Genomic DNA, 21851 nt, shown 5'->3' with positions numbered 1-21851 from the left:
ACTGAAAAATGGAGCCTGATTTGAAAATACAGGACACAAAAATACATTATTTTATATTTTTATGCAGGGAGACTTAAGATACATGATCATCTTATTTAAGATTATTTCATAGTTTTTCGCAAAAAAAGTCTGACACAATAAAAATCTCAATTTCTTAAACGTAAAGTGATTTTAATGTGATTAAGTGCCATTTTAAGAGTTTTAAAGGAGACATATTATGCTCATTTCTGCTTGTTGACATGGGTCTTTGATGTCTAAATGGAATGATAGTAACATGCTTTGGTCGAAAAAACCCAAGGATTGAGCACAGCAGGGTTCTCAACATACCAGTTTCACAGCCCTGCTTTCAGCGGCCGGATTCAGTGACTTTCCCTCTAAATGCTAATGAGCTACTGCGTGCGCCGCCCAAACGGTCTTGGCACCGCCCACCTCTTCCTGCCGGGCGTAAGACGTGAGGACGCCATTTTGTAACCATAACAACGGTTGATTCGGGGGAGAAATGGCTGCCGGACTCGCCACCGAGAATCCTGCCCGTATACAGGCAATCGAACCGGGCTGGAATGTCGGGACCCGTGCCCTCAGACCCGGGCGAAAAGCCCTTGCAGCTCAGTCACGCTCCGGCCGGTCCAGGTCCGCGCCAAGCCACAATTACGCACCGCGAAGCCGGACTTCTGCTCCGCCGCAGACCCGTAGACCCTCGGACGCGTTGCGGGGAATCCAGACGTTAAATAGAGACCTCAACCACGCCGAACTGTCGGGACTCTCACCGTCAGAGCTTGCTGAAAAGCCCTCGGACATCGGTCAAACACCGGCCCGCCCAGCCCCACGCGAGTCCACACAGGCGGACGCTCCGTCGAACGCGAAACGCCAAGACGCGCAGCACGCAAACCAGCCGGGAGACAGACAGCTGAACACGGCCGAACTCGGGCCACTTGTGCCCACAAGGCTGTGTGAAAAGCCCATGCACCTCACCCAAGCACCGGCCGGTCCAGCTCCGCGCCGCGCCACAATGACGCACCGCGAAGCCGGACTTCTGCTCCGTCCGTAGACCCGTAAAACACTCGGACGCGTCGCGGGGATTCCCGCAGGTAAATAGACACAAGAACCCAGCCGAACTCTCGGCCCTGATGCCCCCAGACCATGGTGAAAAGCCCGCGGTCCTCACTAACACACAGGCCCGCCCAGGTCCACAAGAGTCCACACAGGCGGACTCTCCGTCGAACGCGAAACGCCAAGACGCGCCGCACGCAAACCAGCCGGGAAACAGACAGCTGAACACGGCCGAACTCGGGCCACTTGTGCCCCCAAGGCTGTGTGAAAAGCCCGTGCAGCTCACTTAAGCACCGGCCGGTCCAGCTCCGCGCCACGACACAATTACGCACAGCGAAGCCGGACTTCGGCTCCGTCCATAGACCCGTAAACCCTCGGACGCGTTGCGGGGATTCCCGCAGGTTAATAGACGCAAAAACCAGCCGAACTCTCGGCCCTGATGCCCCCAGACCATGGTGAAAAGCCCGTGGTCCTCACTAAAACACCGGCCCGCCCAGGGCCACAAGAGTCCGCACCGGAGAACCGGGAACTCTGCCGGTAACCCCCCCGATTATAGGCTCAAAACCCCGGCCGAACTCTCGGGCCTGACGGACTCATGGCGAGCTCCAGACGACCCCGGCACCAGGCGGCCCCGTGGACCCATATGAGGACCCGTGCATCCGATGACAGAGCAGCAGTGCTTGGCTTTCGGCTTGTACATGGTGGCGGTTAGGCTGTCAAGTACAAGTGAAGCGAGTAAGAAAAAATGGCGGATCCTTGTTCAGGTAGCCGGCGTAATGTGGGCGGGGATATGCCATGAAAATGCAATGACTATGCAAGAATATGCAAAAGACCGGATTGTGACGTCACAATACGGTCAAAATCCAAACGGCTCGTTTAGAGACTAAATTCCTGACTCTGCCAGTTACTAAATATTGACTTAGTTGTCAAAACTCATGTTTAAGGGGTCGGGAGACACCCCGGATACGCAAATATACAAACTAAAGCAAGGAAAAAGTCAGTTTTGCATAATATGTCCCCTTTAAGCTTATTTTGTCAAACAAGTTAAAGTCCTCCATTTAAAAGTAAAAGTGCTCATTATGCGTATTAATATATGCTGTATTATATTCTAATTATTGAGCATTAACATGTAATCTGTAATAATAACAGCATGCATTTTGTATTATTAAATAAATACATAAAAGTACTTTTTTCCCGCTGAGACGTAGAAGAGTACAAGTACAAAGTAGCAGGAGATGGAAAGTAAAAATACATCAAACAATGTGATCTTGAGTCAACAGAGGACAACATAAACTCCAACAGTTTCACCAGGAACTATAATCTTTATTATCCAAAAACAATACAACATACAACACTTTATGAAAATAAATACGTCCTTCAAAGGTGAGGAATCTTATCCAGTCTCTTCTATTGCAAGTATTTTCAAGTAATCTGTTACGTTTGGCACGAACGGTGAGGAGGCGGGGCCAACGGTGAGGAGGCGGGGCCAACGGTGAGGAGGCGGGATGGCGACGAAACCACGGAGGAGGAAATAAATAAGGAAGAAGCAGAAAAATGAAATTGGGTGAAAAACAAAGAGTTGATGTTCACTGGAAGCGGCTGTTGTTTGTAGAAACACGTCTTTGGTCTGTTCCTCAACTAGTTCAGCTTTTAAACATTCATTATTTAGTTTCGGCGGGAAACATTCCAAATAATCACCAGTATTTTTCTTTTTTTTCACCGATCCCGGGTTATAAAGCATTGCACAGTTCTCAGGTCTCACATGGACACAAAATCCAGCTTAAAGGACTAGTTCAGGGGAAATGCACTTCTTCATTTTCACTGCTAAATATGTAGCTGGTTAGCTTAGCTTAGCATGAAGACTGGGCTCAGGGGGGAAACAGCTAGCCTGACTGGCAGCACCTTTAATGTTTACAAAAGTCACCGCACAAAGCCAAGAAATATCCGTCAATTTTTTACATTTTCTGTTTTTGTACGGATTAAACAAACAAGAAATGACGTGTCATATATGAGTCTTTATGCTAAGCTAAAGCTAAACATGCTGATGAGAGAGTGATGTTGATTTCACAGCAGAAAAAAAAGCTTATTTCCTCTGATTTATTGTAAGGCATCAAACTATTCGTTAAAATGTGTGCATCAGTGACTACGTTTACGTGCAGAAATATTCCAGCTTTTGTTGGTCTCGTTCGTTAAAGGACAATATTTCTTAGAAGAATATTCCACCAGTATTCAAGTTTACATTTTCTTTCGTTAAAAGATCGTGATATAACTCGCTGATATCCAAGTATTTTTTTTTTTTAATTAGGCGCAGGCTTTTCTTTCGGCACACTCTCGGTGTGAAATCAACCCAGTTCCTCGTGGCTCTTTAGACGTGTAATGTTCAGCTCATGACACAAACAATAATTAGAATAAAATGTATTAACGTGTTGTGAAGCTGAGCCAAGATGGCGACCATGATGTCATCACATCACAGTCTCAGCTTTTGTGCCGTCATTCACATATTCAGGTTCCGTGTGAAAGTAATCATGGAAAAAGAGTTTACGTGTGATTTTACGGCATGAAAAAATCATTCCAATAATGGAATTTTAGTGTGCATGTAAACATAATCTGTGATTGCATTCAGTACTTTGGTAGATTCTAAATGTGCATTATGATTATTTATTCATTATAATTATGATACCAAAATTAAAAGCCAAACTCATTTGAAGCTTAGTTAATTTTGTATAAATTCATTACATCCATTATTTCCTATAATAGTACATGAGGTCGTCATGGTAACAGTGTTGGCAGTCATTGTGCATTTGGCGTTAAAGACAGAAAACAGGAGGAAAACACATCAATGCAAAGTGTGCAGGTCAAAGGTAACGCCAGTGTGTGTGTGTGTGTGTGTGTGTGTGTGTGTGTGTGTGTGTGTGTGTGTGTGTGTGTGTGTGCTTGTGTGTGAGATGAATGGGTCGGTGGGAGGCTACACTTTTCCTGAGAAAGCGTCCAGATCGAACGCCGTGTCCAGAAGACGCTGCAGCTCCGTGAGGTGAGTCGGTTTGTTCCCGGTCGCTGGAGCTGCTGCAGGGTCACGACCAGCGTACCTGCCAACACACACACACACACACACATGAGCAAACGTACGCTCACACACACCAACCGAAATGTTTTTTCTTTATCTAGTGAGTGGAGCTCACCAGACGGGGCGGCTGCGGTTGATGGTGGTGCGGATGCGGGGCTTGATGTAGTCGTAGTAGCCCTGGTTCTTGTGCTCCTCCTGACACCAGATCAGGTCGGCGTTCGCGTAACGATCCGTCTCTGCTTTCACAAGGTCGAACGGGAAGGGCGAGAGCTGAGGAGAGAGACAGGTCTGATTACTACTCGACTTTACATAAGTTAGTAATATTAGTAAAATGCACTTTTCCTCCCTACACGTTAAAACCAATATCTGTACTTTTTTCTCCTCACATTTTCAAAACAGGCTCAGTACTTTAATTTTAATGCATTTGAGGAGAATTATGATTATTATTTTTCCTATTACTATGACAGAGATTCACTGCCGGTAGAAATGTCCTTCATAGGGATACTTTCTACTTTGAGTACATTTCAGAGCCTCTACTTTTACTTCTAGAAACGGTACTTATACTTTTACCAGAGTCGTTTGCAACACAAGTATCTGTACTTCTACTTCTTCGTTTCTGCTGACGTCACCTGTTCGATGCGGATGATGGCGACCGCCTCCTCCATGCCTCTGTTCTTGCGCTCTCGGATCAGTTCGTAGTAGATCTTGCCGGTGCAGAAAACGACTCTCTTCACCGTTGCTGGGCTGGCGGCCGGCGGCCCTTCGTCTGGGATTATACGCTTGAAGTGTGTGGCTGCAGGATGGCAAACACACGCAGACTCTCAATAACGCGACAGGAAACGGCGTCTCAGACGAGTGGAGGTTCACATCATCTCACCTGGCAGCATGTCGTCAAAGCTGGACTTGGCCTCTGGGTGGCGCAGCAGAGACTTGGGAGTAAACACTATCAGCTGAGGAGATAAAGAGAGAGAGCACAGCCAATCAGTGACCTTGAACGGTATCGTGTTGTGACGCTTCACGGTGTCACTTACAGGCTTCCTGAAGGGCTGCAGGATCTGCCTTCGGAGGACGTGGAAGAAGTTCGCTGGAGTGGAGCAGTTCACGACGATCCAGTTACAGTCGCACAGCTGACGCACGGCAAAGTCCTCCGAGATTCTCTGACAGAAGACAAGACAGTCGGGATCAAATCTACAGAGCTGTCGTTGGAAGTATTTCTATAAGGCTTTGGGGGACATGAAACTGTAGTATCGTGCCGTCCCTACTATTTGTTCATTATAAGTCTGTATTTTACAAAATCAGAAGACATGAGGAGAAAACACAACTCACAGGGAAAACATCTGGGTCATCGTTGCACATCTGCAGGAAGCGTTCAGGGCGGGCAGACGAGTGCTCTGGACCCTGAGAGGAAGAGACACAACGTTGAGAGCCAGTCAAGGACGAACCAGTCGCCTGTTTCCCGGGGACTCGGGTCCTACCATCCCCTCCATGCCGTGAGGAAGCAGCAGCACGATGCCGTTCTGTCGGACCCACTTGGCCTGACCGGAGCTGATGAACTGGTCGATGATGCACTGAGCCGTGTTGTGGAAGTCTCCGAACTGGGCCTCCCACAGCACCAGCGCGTTGGGGCTGGCCATGGCGAAGCCCAATTCAAAACCTGCACACGGAAGAAAGGGAGCGGGTTCACCGGTGACGTAAAATAAGTAGAAACAGTCTCTGTGCATCGCTTTAAAAAAGCTGTTCTGACGTTCTCAGAGGACAAAGAGACTGTTATTTGTTTTTATGGGATTTGATTTCACAGTCTGGTATATGTTACTTATTAGCAACAGCATTGATTCTGCTGCAGTGCTCCATAATACAGCAGCGATGCCCCTAGTGGAAAGCGGGAGAACAGCATGTATTTGATAAACGCCAATCTTGTGACGTTTAAAAGATTAAAAAGCTCGATACAAAGAAATGCATGACTGTACGCTATGATGTCGGTGGGATCAAACATTGTGCTTTCAATGGGTTTGTTTATTATCAACATATTACAGGAGCTGAAGTCCAACATCCAAATTAGAAATGAGCAAAAATGTTAAGCTATTTACAGCTGGGTTTGTGTGCACCGTATGCTACTCACCTAGCACCCCATACTCCGACAGGGAGCTGTTGCAGACGGTGTACGGAGCCTGATTGGGGGAGACGTAGTTCATCGGGATGCAGATCCTCTTGTCAACGTGCTGGTCATGAAGAACGTGGTGTCGATGGCTGAACGGGAGACAAGAAACCGGGAGAAATTAACGCCTCCTTCACTTTTATTTAAAATTTCATGTGGAACGTACATAAATAAATAAATAAATTCTGCTGTTCATTAAATGGGGATTTAGGTGTAATCACTCATTGTAGAAATTAAGCAAAATGGTCAAAACTAAAAGTCTATTTCGCCCAGTATTTTTCACCCTTTCTTCTTGTAGCTGGCGGGCGTTAAACCATATTTTCCAGTTGAACACAGTATAGTAGATAGTTTTACAGGGGTTTCCTGTACGTGTTTACCTGAAGGTGCCCCTCTCCACATCCTGTCCACTGAGGCGTACGTGGATCCCCTCCTTGAGCAGCGAGCCAAACGCCATGTACTCCCCGAGGGCCCAGTCGCACACTCGCTGACTCACCATATTCGCCCGGCCCTTGAGGATACGACTCAAACCTGTGACGTGGAAACATTAAAATGATGATTTAAGAGAGATGGCATGTTCATGAGGACGCTGGTTCAAAGTAGTAGTAGTAGTCCAAGGTACCTCCGTGTATGGTGAAGTCTTCCACGGGGACGGACGCGGCGACGTTGCCGATATGGCCGAGGTCTTCCTCGCTGATGCCGGTGGACGGGCAGTTCATGGTTTTGGGCTGTCCCTCCGTCGTGAAGAAATCTACAGACACATGAAGTCATCACAGTTACACAGAGCTAGACTGTGATTGAAATATTAAACAGGTGACCGGGTATAAGACTCCCACCAGGCCACGGGGAGTCCAGCCAGTGTTTGATGTGCAGGATCTTCTCGTCTTTGGAGCGAGCGTAAGCTTCCTCGCATATCTTATCGTACCTCATTACTTCCTCCTGAAAGAGATGGAGATGGTTAACTGGGAAGTTCAGAGGGCCTGTTTTCAATACAGCTGCCTTAATATTCAGTCAGGAGCTTGTACAGGAAGCGTATTCATGCTGTATTGACGTGATGTATTGCAATCTTTCCTCACAGCTGTGTACTCAACGTCTCAGACCTGTCGGGCCTGGCTCTTCCATTTCCAGAAAGCTGTAGCTGACAATGCCAGTAGATGATGTTAATGTCTTTACTGTCATACTTCTTTGTATTTGCTCTCTGGAATCCACCTTAAAAATCCCCCAAACCCTCATGTCAGCAGAGGAAAGCAACCACATCAAGGTCATTTTTCTCCTCCTGGTTTGCGTTGTGTCAGACTATTCTATCTTACTTCTACACTTCTATTCTATCGACCTTTCATTCAGATGGTCGAGGTGCTTCATTAAGTCTAACAGAGCAGAGAACAACAATGAAACCTGTGGTTTTCCTTGCTTTTGTATATTTGTATATATAGAGAATACAGAATTTAACTGTCCCACTAAGCACGACCAGGCAGAGGCGTGCACACATTTAGTGCGCCTGATAAGCGTTATCTACAGCCGTGCAGGATGCTTTACCTCGTACGCCTGCGTTGTGACGACTCCCTCGCCGATGACCTTTTCAGCAAACTTCTGCAGGACGCCTTTCTGCTTCTTGACCTGCTTGTACATCAGCGGCTGCGTGAACATCGGCTCGTCCATCTCGTTGTGGCCGTTACGCCTGTAGCACACCTGGAGGTGACGAGGAAAGAGTTGAGGCGTGCTCTTTGTTCTCTCGTTGACACGGTCACGTGACAAGTTTTTAAAATAATACAAAATAATAAATAAAATGATCATTATCATGTAAAACATTTGTGTGTTTCAGTAAGTTCCCATAGTCTTGTATTGCCAGATGTGTTTCCTCATCATGTTCATAATTATTACAACCCGATAGCAACGGTGGAGCTTCACAACATCCACACACAGATAATTGATAAGGAAAAATAACTTGGAGAAAAAAAGATTTTTAAAAATAAAAAAGACAAATCAAAGAACTGACGAGGAGCAAAAGACAGAAAGGTAAGAAATGCAATTTCAGCAGAGGAAACCAACCAGATCAATTAAGAAACACCACCTAACGAACTCACCAGGTCTACGACGACGTCTTTATGGAACGTGTTCCTCCACTCGGCCGCTACCTGACACACGTACATCACGGCCTCCGGGTCGTCCGCGTTGACGTGGAAGATGGGAGCGTTGACGACCCGCGCCACGTCGGTGGGATAAGGAGACGAGCGTGCCATCCTGGGATCTGTGGTGAAACCGATCTGTGTGGATAAGAGTGTTCGTTACTGCATCAACAGCTCTGTCATTCACATTTCAAACTAAAGTCATGAACAGGGTTCTGTTTTTAATTATAAGACTCAACCCAATGTTTGTATTTCGAAGGCTGGCGATTCTCACAGTATTTTTTTTCAGATCCATTCCCTGCTAACTTGAGCGTGTCCAAAGATAAGAAAAAACAACACTTCACTTCCTGCAGGCCCTGCAGCTGCCGAGGTGCCGAGGTGATCGCTGATGGAGAAGCAACTGGAAAAACCTGCTGCTTACTTGAAGTAACCCCGCGTGGCAGAATTTTGCTTCATTCGCTGTGAAGCAAAATGCTACAGACAGTAAAGCAGCATTCAGTCAGCAAGCGGCTCTGCTTTTTGTTTTTTTTACCTTTAAAAGTTATGATGCAATGATTGTCGATGCTGTAGATGCTGCCCTCTGACTGCATTTTCTCTTTCCTTCTAATTTTGCTTTGCTCTGGAATCTTCTTCTCGTTAGACACATTTTCCGTATCCAGTGTCGTGCAATCCGTTCTCATTCCCCGGCTCACAGACGCAGAGAGAGCAGGCAGGCCACAGCAGGATAAAGCGTGCCGTGGGCATTACAAAATCCGATACCTTTACCTTAGGTTCTGTCCAAAGGAGTGGATGTGTTTATTTTATTTGTTTCAATACATACCATTTAGGTAAAACCTTGGGATTCGAACCACGACAGCCTGGCGGTGCGTACCTGGTTATTGACCACCACGTGCACGGTGCCATGTGTGGTGTAGGACGGCAGGTCCGACAGGTGGAACGTCTCGTACACGATACCCTGGCCTGCAAACGCAGCGTCGCCGTGAAGCAGAATCGACATCACCTGCAAAATCAGTCATCAGGGTAGAAAAACATTAGCAACACGAGCAAAGGTGCCTTTTTCCCCACGCCCATGTGTTTTAAGGTAAAAAGGCAGCGTACCCGCTTGCCCTTGGTGTCTCCGCGGTAGAACTGCTCAGCTTTGGTCTTTCCCTGCACCACCGGGTCCACCGCTTCCAGGTGGGACGGGTTCGCCATGAGCGACAAGGTGATCTCCCGGTCGCTGACCCGGTTCATCCTCTTGTGGTACATCCCCAGGTGATACTTCACATCACCAGAACCCTGAGACAGGAAGTCGGGAATGAGTCAAGTCCATCACATCACACGCTAGAAACTATAGTATTTCTTTTCTTGTCTCAGATTAAACAAATGAGATATAAGGTGATTATTAGTGCGTTTTAGAGGTTTTCCCCTGTGTCTTTATGCTAAGCTAAAATAATTGCATGTCAACTGTAGCTTTGCAAGACAGCAAAAATGTGTATTTCATTTTATAGACCAAACAAATAATCAATGAATTAAAAAAAAGAAAAGAAATCAGTGAAAACTAATCAATGCTTGATATCCTAAAAAACAGTGAGACCCTGAAACAACTTCAATAAAAGGTCTCGGCTGTAAATGTTCCGAACCTCATCAGCAGCTTCTAGTTTCGAGTCAAACTGGCAGAAGATCTGGTCCAGTTCCTTTCGGATCACGTTAGCCAGGACATTCAGCCTCCCTCTGGAGACGCAAGAACACTTTAGGAAGATCGTTTTTGAAATCACCAAAAGTCTTATAACCTTGATTTTATTTGTGGAGAAGAACCTTATTTTAAGACTTATTTCGATGCCAAGATTTTGATAATTGCGATCATCACTTAATCGCGTTAATCGTGCAGCCTCTGGTTTCCTGTCGATTGACCAGTTTCGCCGTGAGCATAAAAGTTGCCGGTGGCGGCGGTCTACCTGTGAGACATCCCCATGATCACGCTCTCCACGCCCCTCTGGCTGGACTCGTCGATGATCGTCTTCAGGGCCGGGATGAGCGATTCGCAACCTTCCAGACCGAATCGTTTCTCCGAGGACCACTTCCTCTGGAGGAACTCCTCGAACCTGTGAACAGGTGGTGGCGCTTCCGCTTCACATTGTGGCTCAGAACACGTAACCCCACCCCTTACGCCCCCCTCCCCCCCAACTCCCCTCCGGCAGCGTTGCATACCTTTGCAGTTAATTACTGAGTTGCGTTGAGGAATGTTTTGAAACACAGACCTTGTGGACCGGATCATCCTGGCCAGGAGGGTCCTCTTCTCCTCCAGACTGAACTGCATGACTCCTGGAGTCTCAAACTTCTGTCTGATCCACTGGCACTGCTCCACGTCGTTGATGAACATGAACTCTACGCCGATGTGTTGACAGTAGGCCATCTGGAAGAGAGAGGTTGGAGAGGTCAAACAGGAGTTTGAGCTTCGCCATCCTTCGTCCCGTTAAAGCTCGAGCACAAAGGGCCTCATGCAGGAGACGATAAAACTATTATTTCTAAGCAACCATAGGTTTCTGGGACGTCCTTCTTGTCATTGCTCTCCTAATAGGTGAGAGAACGTTTTACGAAGGGCCAAAGAAATCTTTGCAAGATGAGAAAAAACAACAGTGCACATATTGTTTGTCAAGCGTGAGCAAACATGCATTTTCAATTAGAGGAATATAAAATAATACATTAGATTTTTATATGAACGCCGTTAGAAGAAGTTCTTTCACGCTTTTTGATTTCCTCAAGTTAGAGTTGGTAAATTAGTTGGGAACTCGCCTTGTCAGCTCTAAATGCTTTCATTATTTTTATTTTTCATGGTACTGTAATCAAACATTTCAATATTTTTGTTTTATGCTGAAGATTTTAATTGTGTGAAACACTTTGGACTGAATCTCTGCATAAAAAGGCACAACAAAATAAAGTTGTATCAATATAAGAATGTCTGTCCACCCTTTTAAAGCACTTTACCTCCAGGCGTCGTATAATCTCTCTGAGAGACAAGGAGCTCTCGCTGCCACCGATGAAGGTGGTGGTGGGAAGTCTGAACACTTTGTCCAAGTCGGTCTCAGCCAATCCGTACAAACCTGTCGTGAAGACACAGACATGAGGAGAAAGCCCAGGAAACAAGCACAGGCGTGCAAACCAGGTCACGGTGGGGGGGGGGGGATCACTTGACTGACATACAACCAAGAAACAAGACGCAGTCAAATTCAAGATTCCCTGGAATGTGTGATCCCTCCCCGCTGCTTTATTTTCATCATCACTAGTTTAACTCCCAGAGCAGCTGATTTTCTAAGGTTTAAGTCGTACATTAACAAGGTCAATAGGTGGATATTCTCTCAGATTAAAGAATTAAAAAATGTGAATATTTTAGATTATATAAAGTCATAAGTCTGCAGAAAAAATTGAGAATTCTATTATAATATTATTTATGATTTATTTAAATGGTCCTCATTTCATAGTAATAATAATATTAATTAATAATAACAATATTTATTTTATAAATACTATGTTTTAATTGTATTATTAGTTATTTACTGAAATTAAAGTCAGAAAATACTCTTGTTACACATTTTTTTCCTCACTTTTTTTGCTGGACTCATTACTAGATAATTAAAAGAGTTTCAGTTCTGCTCATTAAGAGAAAAACTTGCTTTGTGTATAAAATGTGAAACTTCTGAGTTTTCTCCATGAGGGCCGCGGGGCTCTGGACTAACCCGACAAACAAGAGCAGGCAGATCCTCCTTTACAAACTGCTGCCGTGGTTTCCACCTCAAACTGTGGTCTTTGTTTTTCTGCTCTATAATTTCAATTATTTGCTTGTTTTTCCTTCGTCTTTGTGATGAACGGTTGACTTTCCATGTATCTTTACAATCATGTTTAATTACTGCCTCGATAAGCATTCAGAGAATACAAGTTATCAGCATAATACCTTTAAATTAAATTTGATTTATTTTATGGGTCTGTGATTTCATAGTTTCCTGCAAAGTAATTTGGTATTAAATAAACACAGTTCTGTTACAGTTACTGTTTACTTGTGTTAAGTTTAGATGGTGTAAACAAAACAAACCACTCTATTTAAACACAAGGAGATCTTTGTTTGCCGAGGTTAATCTGAACTCGATTCTGTAGAAAAACTGATTTTTGCATGTTCAGATGAATGTTGTGTGAGTTATATTTATTTCTCAGCCAGTTTGGTATGATTGAGGTGTGTTTGGTGTGTTTTGGTTTTGTCTGTAATGTCATCAACTCATACTAAGACTCTGTAACAACAGCCACTCCTTGCCGGATCTTTGCCCAAATGGTTTGTTTGTGTATCACGCCCCAGCGCTAGCTCATGTTTCTGCCTGATCTGGACTGAAAGATGTTCTGCCTTAGGAACCTGCCTGCCTTATCAACCCTACAAGCCAGCTCACCTGGTTTTTCCTCTGCTAATCAACTCCTGGTTCACCATCCTCCTCCCAGCCCAACTCCTCAGCCGGCCCCATCCTTCTCACGTGTTGAACTCTAAATACACTTCTGTGTCTTCCTGACCAACTGTCTCTAGTGTCTGCATTTGTGACTTAACTTGTGACATCATTATCTTCTTTCTTGATAGATTTGCAGGTTATTTTCATTGATTTTAATTGTGTCGTCTATAAAATTGCAGAAAACAGTGCAAAACACACAAATTCCTTAAAAAAAATCTTTAAAATTCAATTTACCATCACATAATGTCAGACAAAGTTTTTTTTAATTATAGCGTAAATTATATGAAGTAACCACTTCATTTTTTTCAACTCTAAATGAGGGTGAATGTAAATCTAAGTGAGCTGAGAACCCTTTCAAATAGGAGGTTCTGTTTTTTGGTTTTACAACAATTAGCACACTTTGGAATAAAACTAAGCTTAAAATGTCTCTATGTATTTTATCCCTGATGGACCAGATCTCAACTTGTCGTTTCTGGGACTTTATGCTGATGAACCTTGCAGAAGCAGCTGCTGTGGTTCGATGGGTTGGATTTGCTGGTCTGTGTTCTCTGACACCACAGCTTGTGTGTATCTCCGTACCAAACGGAGATAAGGCAACGTGTGATGGAGGGAGACGGGGTCGTATCTACGTCTGTGTCAGCACATTAGTTCTCTGCTGAGGACAGCGTGTTTTCAATCCAATACGCCGGAGTCAGCTCTCTGCGTTACGTAAGAGATCTTTAGACTTTCCTCCCCCTCCATGAAAGGCGCCGCACATTAAAAAAAACACACACAACTTTTGTTTTCTTTGATGCCAAAATATCTCAACGCAGCAATCAAGTAGTAATGAAGCATGCCAAGATAAGCCCCGATAACTCCCGTTTGACCCCACTTGCACTGACAAAGGTCACATTTTCCCCAAGAAGCGAGCAGAGAGGAGACTTTAGAAACATCCCAACACTAGTTAATAAGCTAATGATAAACCACGGGAAAGTGTTTTTTGAATTAAACTTCATCGGGAAAACCTCAGAACCGAAAAGCAACCCAGATGTACTCCAACAGTTTGTTCCTACTAAACCAGGGACAAAATCTAAATTACATATGAGTCTTCTTACCTGTAGAGGCATAGACACTTTTACATCAAAACGCCATCAAAACGCCATCAAAACGCCATCAAAACACCATTAAAACACCACTGTGTGCACATGTTGGTGACAAAAGCTTTAAACATTTAATTAAAATCTGATTGTTGCATGTTGGGTCGTCAGAATCGACATTCAACAACAGGTGTTCCGGTTTAATTGGTGACCGTGTTAACCGATGACTTGAAATGAAACGGTTGCTTTCAGTAACTAATGATGAAGGTGGAGATGAGAATGGCCATGCTGGCCGTAAAGAACAACTTTTCTTTTTCATTTTGTGACGAGTTCAGCATTGCCGACATGTTTCCCGACTCAGCAACAGCGCGGGAATACTTGGTTACATGGGGGCCATAAAGGGTGGGACATTCGCCGATACCCACAGCAAAAATCTCCCTCTTTTCCACGGCCTAATGTTGGCAGGTATATCGACAGATGTTGGGGGTGCACTGTGCCTTTAAAGGATCTCCTCCAGTGAGATTACACAGATGTTCTTTATAACCAGGGAACTCTGGAGGCACAATCACACACTGCAGGTTAAGTATTGCACAGAGCTTCTCAGTTATTCTTTGGGCCGATTCGGACCCCTGACGCTGACCTGTTGCAGGCCGCTGTGAACCTCGTGTCATCGGGACAATGAGGAACTCTGTGAAACTGAACAATGCCGCTATCAACTGGAGAAACATCCTATAACAGCTCATAACAATCACCTGTGTTTGAACTCAGAGGCCCAACCTTTTCATTGGGCACAATGGCACAGATTGTTGCAGTAACACACACACACACACACACACGTGCGAACAAACTGACATGTCAATATTTAGTTAACACAGCAATGGAATCGAGTAACCGGACAAACTAAAGTAAGTCGATAAGGATATTCTAATTGCCAGATTACTTCCCAGACTTTTGAACAAATAGAAAGTGGTGTGTTAACACCCATAAAACATTGTTGTTGTCATGTCTTATCTTGTTTCCCTCAGAAACCACAACTTGTTGGACAGCATGTTCTGATAAGAGCCACAGGATACACATGTGCAAGGCCAAACTATTATTAAGTTACTATTACTATAACTGGAGGACAATAACAATAATTCCCTCTCTATTTATCTACAACAACTGTTTTTGTTCAAGTTTCTCACCAAACATTTTACAACTTAATCGGGGCTCCGTTAATAGCAGGTTTTGTTAAGGTGGGATTGGAGTAAGCACTTCCTCTCTAGTTCATAGCTCCTCCTTATCTGCTGTTTGCTCTCCTAACAAAGTGCATTGAGAAGTTGTGAGCTTCAGGTCGGCGGCCACGAGGCCCAGAAGCTCCAGCTGAGTCATGTGACGACCCCGTACCTACAACGGTATGAATGATAGCGTGGGTGGGTCGGTGAACAGCGAAGAGGTGGGAGGCCGACGGTGGAAGGGAAGGGACTCGAGATAAGTGGGTGGGCACTGATGGGTGAGACGTGGACAAAGAAAATAAAAGAAGGAGTGAAAACAGCAGAGCAAAGAGAAAAAGACAAGGTGGGGGATGGGACGATTATTTGTGTAAAATAAAGGGCAAAAGGAAAAGGTGGGACAAATCAAGTGTTCAAGGACAAAAGGGATCCAAAAATAACACGACAAGAAGTGGGAAGGACGGGGGGAACATTCAACACGTAACATGTGGGTTTATATTTCTCACCAACGTTCTGGAAACCCACAGCACACGGGGCATCGTCGAAGTCCACGCAGCTGATCTCCAGCGGGTCCAACTTGGCTATGTGATGCCCTCGTACCTACAAGGCACAAGGCCACAGTCAATGTGTGTGGAGAGCTCATGCCTGCAGACCACTTCCTGTAAAACTAACGTCATCGGTCCACACGTGTGAGCAGAATCACAGGCGCACATGCAGGTCAAAGGTCCAACGTCCATCAGCTCACTGAACAAACCGATGAGAGCTGCACTTGTGCAAATGTTAACGGCTCAACACATTAGGAATACACATTAATAGAGGCCTGAAGATCAATGACAAGCGGTCTCTCTGATATGGTTTGTTCATAATAATTACAAACACTGTCAACTGGAAGAAAATAGTGTGCGACAACATAACAAACCCAACAAAAAGCATTTCCTGTGTGACATCATTAGCCCAGGTGTGTCTGTAGTTTACCTGGTACGCTCGTATGAGTGTCTGCACCGCTAGATGATCCTCCACCAGCTTCTCCAAATTGGGCTGAGCGCCCACCAGGGCCCGGACGCCGTCCAGTCCCGGAGAAGACCCGCCAAGGGGTGGAGGGCTCTGGTAGGCCGCACCCGGCGCAGCCCCAGCGTTAGCATTACGGAAAAAACTATCCCAGGACTGCAGGGGGGAACAGGATACAGGATTTGTGCTGCTGCTCAAATAATACCCAGTTTGTAAGAATACAAATATTAAAAAGACAAATAAACCCAAAACGATGTTTTATGTTTTATGTTATGTTTTATAATTGTATTAATTAGTATTGCACATTTTCCCCTCTAGATTAAAAGCAAGGATTCCCCAAAGTGATTGCATTTTTTACCTTATAAAGGTTTTAGGCAACCTTGAATATCTTTAAAAAAGATCCATTGCAATCCATCTACTAGTAGTCAAGAACATTCCGTTCAAAACCGATATTCAGCATTTTAATGGTCATTTTTAAGCCGATTTGTGGATAAAAATGATTTAAATGTAAAACGCACATCTTTATTTTAACTTGATAAAAGTTCAGTGAACTGTTTCATTTATGTAATTGATTGTGTTCAACCTCATTATAATGCTGCGTTCTGCACTTTCTGTGCTCAGGTCATGTTGTCGGGTTCTATGAATCAAACATACGCTTTTGTGTTAAGGGTGCCGCTGTTTGAGTTGTCTTTGTTTTATGTTTATATATATATATATATATATATATATATATATATATATATATATATACATGCATTTTCATCGAACTTAAACTGCATTTCTTGCAAAAAGCCTTAAGGTTGTATCATTCATTGATCCATCAAATGTTGAGCCATGCCGCCGCCTTCGATCTCACGTAACGACTGGACGATATGAAAATAGAAACGACCCTGCCTTGCATCCAACTTCCTACCCAGAGAGCAGAGTAATTGGCTTACTGCTGTGAGAAGCTTTTGAGATCAGTGCAGTGGGATATCAGCTTACAGGTAGAGGGTGACATAATATTTTCACCACGTCACTGCGAGGCAGCTTATTACCAACACACATTACCTTATAACAAAAAAGCCACACTGCCTCCATCAAACCCACAACCAAATATTGCATTGGATTCACAGCCTGCCGTCAATAAAGGCATCCCGACCTTTCATCTCTTAACGGCTGTTTGTTTGAACATTTTTATGACGGCTCTGCAATGTGAGACCTGCGTCCAACGGTTCCACGTGAAGTCCACTCAATTATGTTTATCAGTTTATCGATTGTATACCTGTTCTACTTGGCCCACCAAAAGTTTAAAGTTCAAGATAAACGGCAGCTTGGTTTTCAATAATATGGACGATTTGTTTTAGATCGTATGAGGTGATTTCAAAGAGCTACGCAGTGTTGCGTTTTGACTCGTCTAATGACATTATGAGGCAATTCAGAGTCAATATATCTCCGGGCTGTGGGTGGAAACTTGATTGATAGTCACATCGTTTGACAGGCAGCAGCCAGTTTGGCCACATAGATGCAAATGAGGATTCCTGCACTTTGTCTTTTGTTTTGCTGTTTTTGCATTCTTAAAGTAGTTATGTTGCGCAACATGTTTCCATGTGAAAGAACTAATGACAACCCATTCTCTCATCCTCCCATCGTCAATGTTTGTTCTGCTTTGCTCTGCTTTTCAAACATCCATGAGCAAACACGCTAAGTACCAGCAGTGTCTGTTAGGACCTTTATCCTACTAAATGTTGACAGGTTTCTGTTACTATTTAGAAGACTTTTTTAAAGTAACTCACATTCAGTTCTGAGCATCACATGCATTGAACCTGCATATGTACATAAGCATGTTCCTGGAGGCAAATTTTCAAGCATCAATAACACAGGTGTGATGTCAGACATAAGTCTACCTTGTGCACGTTCCTGGGATTCTCCAGCCATGCATAGTACATCTCCTCCACGTAGTTAGAGCTGGTGCCATTGAGAAAGGGCTCAGCAGCGACAGATGTGTTCAGGCGCCTCGCGGGCTTAAACGTCCTTAAATGCCCGCTGATCGCCAGCGGTCCGGGCTGTGATAGGCTCTGGGCAGTCTGTGCAGCCGTTAAAGGCCGAAGCCGAGCAACTGTAGTCCTTAAGCGGTGCATAGCTGCAGATCAGCCACAACTCCTCTCCCTCCTCGCTTCCTGGAAGAAGAATACAGCAGCACTGTCCCGGACAAGGAGACCCTCCAGGCTCCCCAGCAGCCGCCCCTCGTTTCCTCCCGTTTGGGGATGCTTTCTCCACAGCTCCTGCTCCTTCTCTTCGGCTAAGATTCCACTACAGATAAGTAAGCAAATACATGTTTATATTTGTAATTTGGGTAAACTGACCCTTCAACATTATATTTAAATTTGGCGAATCATGTCGAGGAACTGCTTTCACTTTTAATTTTCAACCCTTCAGTCACCTAACGTGTGTTTGACAGGCAGGCCGGTTTGGATGAGGGTCAATGTGAATATTGTCCATCAGAAACACTCGACTTCATCAGTGTAACTTGTGAGCAAATATAAAAGTATAAGATTATATTTTTGTCGATAAATTCCATGAAAACATCCAAAACAACAATGTGGGCCCATTGATTCCTACTGAATTTGTCACAAAAATATACTACCATTTTTTTTTAAAGTCTCTGTAAGAGAGAACTAAACAGATGGGAATATAGTTATTACCCATTTTAGGAAATAATGCCTTTGTGGAATATTTTCAGTGGTGGATTAATCCACACTTTACAGAGAGAATATACTAGAATGTTGAAAAAGAAAATCATGCAAGTCAAAAAGATATGAGAATCTAAATAAATAATAATAATATATCGGCTAAAATATAACTTATAAATATGTATACAATGGAGATCTATGGCACACAGGAATACACCAGTTGAGGCTACACAGACAGTACTTGTTAGGAGGATTAAACATATGCTATATTAAAAATATAGAACATCACCAACCTTATCCTTTCACTGATTTGAAATGAAACTCGGCGCTGTAACTTTATCTTAGTTTTACACACCGTAATAATCCTCAGAGCAGTTGGTACGGTAACGTTACACGCTAAATATAACCACAACTCATACAACCATAAAATCTGGGTACAGTACACCCATAAATTAGTTTCTGTCACTTAAAGGGAGACTTCTCTGATTTCCTGGGGGTCTAACCTTAACCAAAACCTCTACGCCGGTCTTTAATTTCATGTTTTATGTGTACATACTGTATATACAGTATATGTCATACTTCTGTATTTTTTGCTTTGTTTTTATTATGACATTAATGCTGTTGTTGGTTCTACCTGCACTGTGTTTACTGTGAAGCACTTTTAACATTTTACTTACTTACTTACTTACTTACTTACTTACGTTCCTAACCGCGACCCTTTAAACGTAACGTTAGCTTGAACTCAACCGTGAAACTTAATAATTCACATTGACTTGCATTTTGTCCCCACAATGCCGTCCGAACCGGGTCCGAACAGCTGTATGTCCCCACAACGTGGTAATGTCATGTTCACACACACACACACACACACACACACACACACACACACACACACACACACACAACAAAGCGTTCCGCGCTCGAGCGCATTCAGTCTGTTTTTAAAGGCTGTAGCGTCACGTGCAGGACTCCCACAAGGCATTCGGCCAGTTAAGTGACAAAGTTAACAGTTTAGCACAAACTTTGACTAACGTTAACATAACCCCCCCTCATCGGGTTGGTTACCGTTCCGTTTCCTGGCCGAGGCTTCCTCCGCAGCCCGCTGCTGTGAACGAGGAGCAGAAACTCAGCGGCGTCCCGTCCTGTGATCTGAGCGCGAGCTGGACGTCAACTCACAGCAGCGGCACGAGTGGCTGCTGAGTCGCGCGCTCCGGCACTGTCTAATCACTCTGGTGCTGATCCGCGTCACGCCGGGCGCTGACGTCAGCAAAAACACAAAACAAAACAGAAAGCACTAAAAGCAGTTAAAAAAATGAGTGACGTGCAATAAAACCCACTTCATTTTGTAGTAAAAATTTCTGACAGATTGTTTTTCTTTATAATTAGTTGTAAGCAGAGATACGTTGTCTAACACATAAGCTGTGAAAAAGATATGATTTTATATTTTATCTGAATATTAAATATTATTTTGTTACCTTTTTAATATAATACAACTTTTTTGCAGTCAAAAATGTTTCACAAAATACTAGACTAAACTAAAACTAATTATATTATTAGCCTACATTTATATATTTAAATTATATTATAGTTCAATATACAATATTTTCCTTTAAAGCAAGGTGGAGTACAACAATAAAGTAGCGTATAATGGAAGATAAAAAGCTCAAGCTTCCTGAAACTAAACAGATTTATTTTAAATTGTTGTAAATTTAGTTGTGTTCTGATTTAATGATATTTTTATGACCAGATGATTCTGTAAATGTCATGAGTTAGTTGCTGCTGAGGTGAAATATGATGTGTTTGTTACCTGTTGTACTTTTACAGCAGGTACTTGCCTATGTCCTGGTTCAGAGCCAGATGTACTTCATCCTCAGCTCCGTCTCTACAATAAACGTCAACCTTTGTCCCCGTCGATGATAACGCAAAGAGACGGAGAATGAACTTCCCATCCAGGCAACCTTAACTATCAGACCTCCTTCAGTGATTCACATCGTACTTCAGTAAAAGGACAAAAGTATTACGGACAAAATGTTCTAAAAGTACTGTGTGACATTATTAGATTATGAGGACTATATAGAGAGTTTTTTAGAGGACTAGACAGAGAAGACAATATAGAGATAGAGGGCTACCTAGAGGACTACGTAGAGGGTTAGATAGAGGACTGTGTAGAGGACTATGTAGAGGGCTAGATAGAGGACTAGACAGAGAAGACAATATGGAGTACTAGATAGAGGGCTACCTAGAGGACTATGTAGAGGGCTAGATAGAGGACTGTGTAGAGGACTATGTAGAGGGCTAGATAGAGGACTATGTGGACTACATAGAGGAATAGGTAAAGGACTATGTAGAGGGCTAGATAGAGGCCTATGTAGAGGGCTAGATAGAGGCCTATGTAGCGGGCTAGATAGAGGACTGTGTAACCTATGTAGAGGGCTAGAGGACTATGTGGACTACATAGAGGACTATGTAGAGGTCTAGATAGAAGCCTATGTAGAGGGCTAATAAAGGACTATGTAGAGGGCTAGATAGAGGCCTATGTAGAGGTCTAGATAGAAGCCTATGTAGAGGGCTAATAAAGGACTATGTAGAGGGCTAGATAGAGGCCTATGTAGCGGGCTAGATAGAGGACTATGTGGACTACATAGAGGAATAGGTAAATGACTATGTAGAGGGCTAGATAGAGGCCTATGTAGCGGGCTAGATAGAGGACTGTGTAACCTATGTAGAGGGCTAGATAGAGGACTATGTGGACTACATAGAGGAATAGGTAAAGGACTATGTAGAGGGCTAGATAGAGGACTATGTGGACTACATAGAGGAATAGGTAAAGGACTATGTAGAGGGCTAGATAGAGGCCTATGTAGCGGGCTAGATAGAGGACTGTGTAACCTATGTAGAGGGCTAGAGGACTATGTGGACTACATAGAGGACTATGTAGAGGTCTAGATAGAAGCCTATGTAGAGGGCTATATAGAGGACTATGTAGAGGGCTAGATAAAGGACTATGTAGAGGCCTATGTAGA

At 43.9% G+C, this 21851-nt stretch overlaps 1 protein-coding gene across 1 annotated transcript; it reads right to left on the bottom strand.

The window, feature by feature from the left end:
* Nucleotides 1–2288: 2288 nt before the first annotated feature.
* On the bottom strand, nt 2289–20828 carry ogdhb (oxoglutarate dehydrogenase b). Its single transcript, XM_084036080.1, has 24 exons — nt 20664–20828; nt 19894–20085; nt 18043–18448; nt 16124–16312; nt 15655–15748; nt 11360–11475; nt 10633–10787; nt 10330–10476; nt 10015–10105; nt 9491–9670; nt 9264–9392; nt 8351–8530; nt 7803–7955; nt 7103–7205; nt 6889–7017; nt 6647–6797; nt 6234–6361; nt 5590–5768; nt 5441–5512; nt 5146–5271; nt 4992–5064; nt 4744–4907; nt 4230–4384; nt 2289–4136 (listed from the first exon to the last, which is right to left on the bottom strand). The coding sequence occupies exons 3-24, from the start codon at nt 18274–18276 to the stop codon at nt 4016–4018; spliced, it is 3069 nt and encodes a 1022-aa protein (XP_083892206.1). The 5' UTR covers nt 18277–18448; nt 19894–20085; nt 20664–20828; the 3' UTR covers nt 2289–4015.
* Between the last annotated feature and the right edge of the window lie 1023 nt (nt 20829–21851).

Source organism: Eutrigla gurnardus (genome assembly GCF_963514095.1).
Source record: "Eutrigla gurnardus genome assembly, chromosome: 19".
NCBI classification, from domain to species: domain Eukaryota; kingdom Metazoa; phylum Chordata; class Actinopteri; order Perciformes; family Triglidae; genus Eutrigla; species Eutrigla gurnardus.
This window is presented reverse-complemented; position numbering and strand designations above follow the sequence as displayed.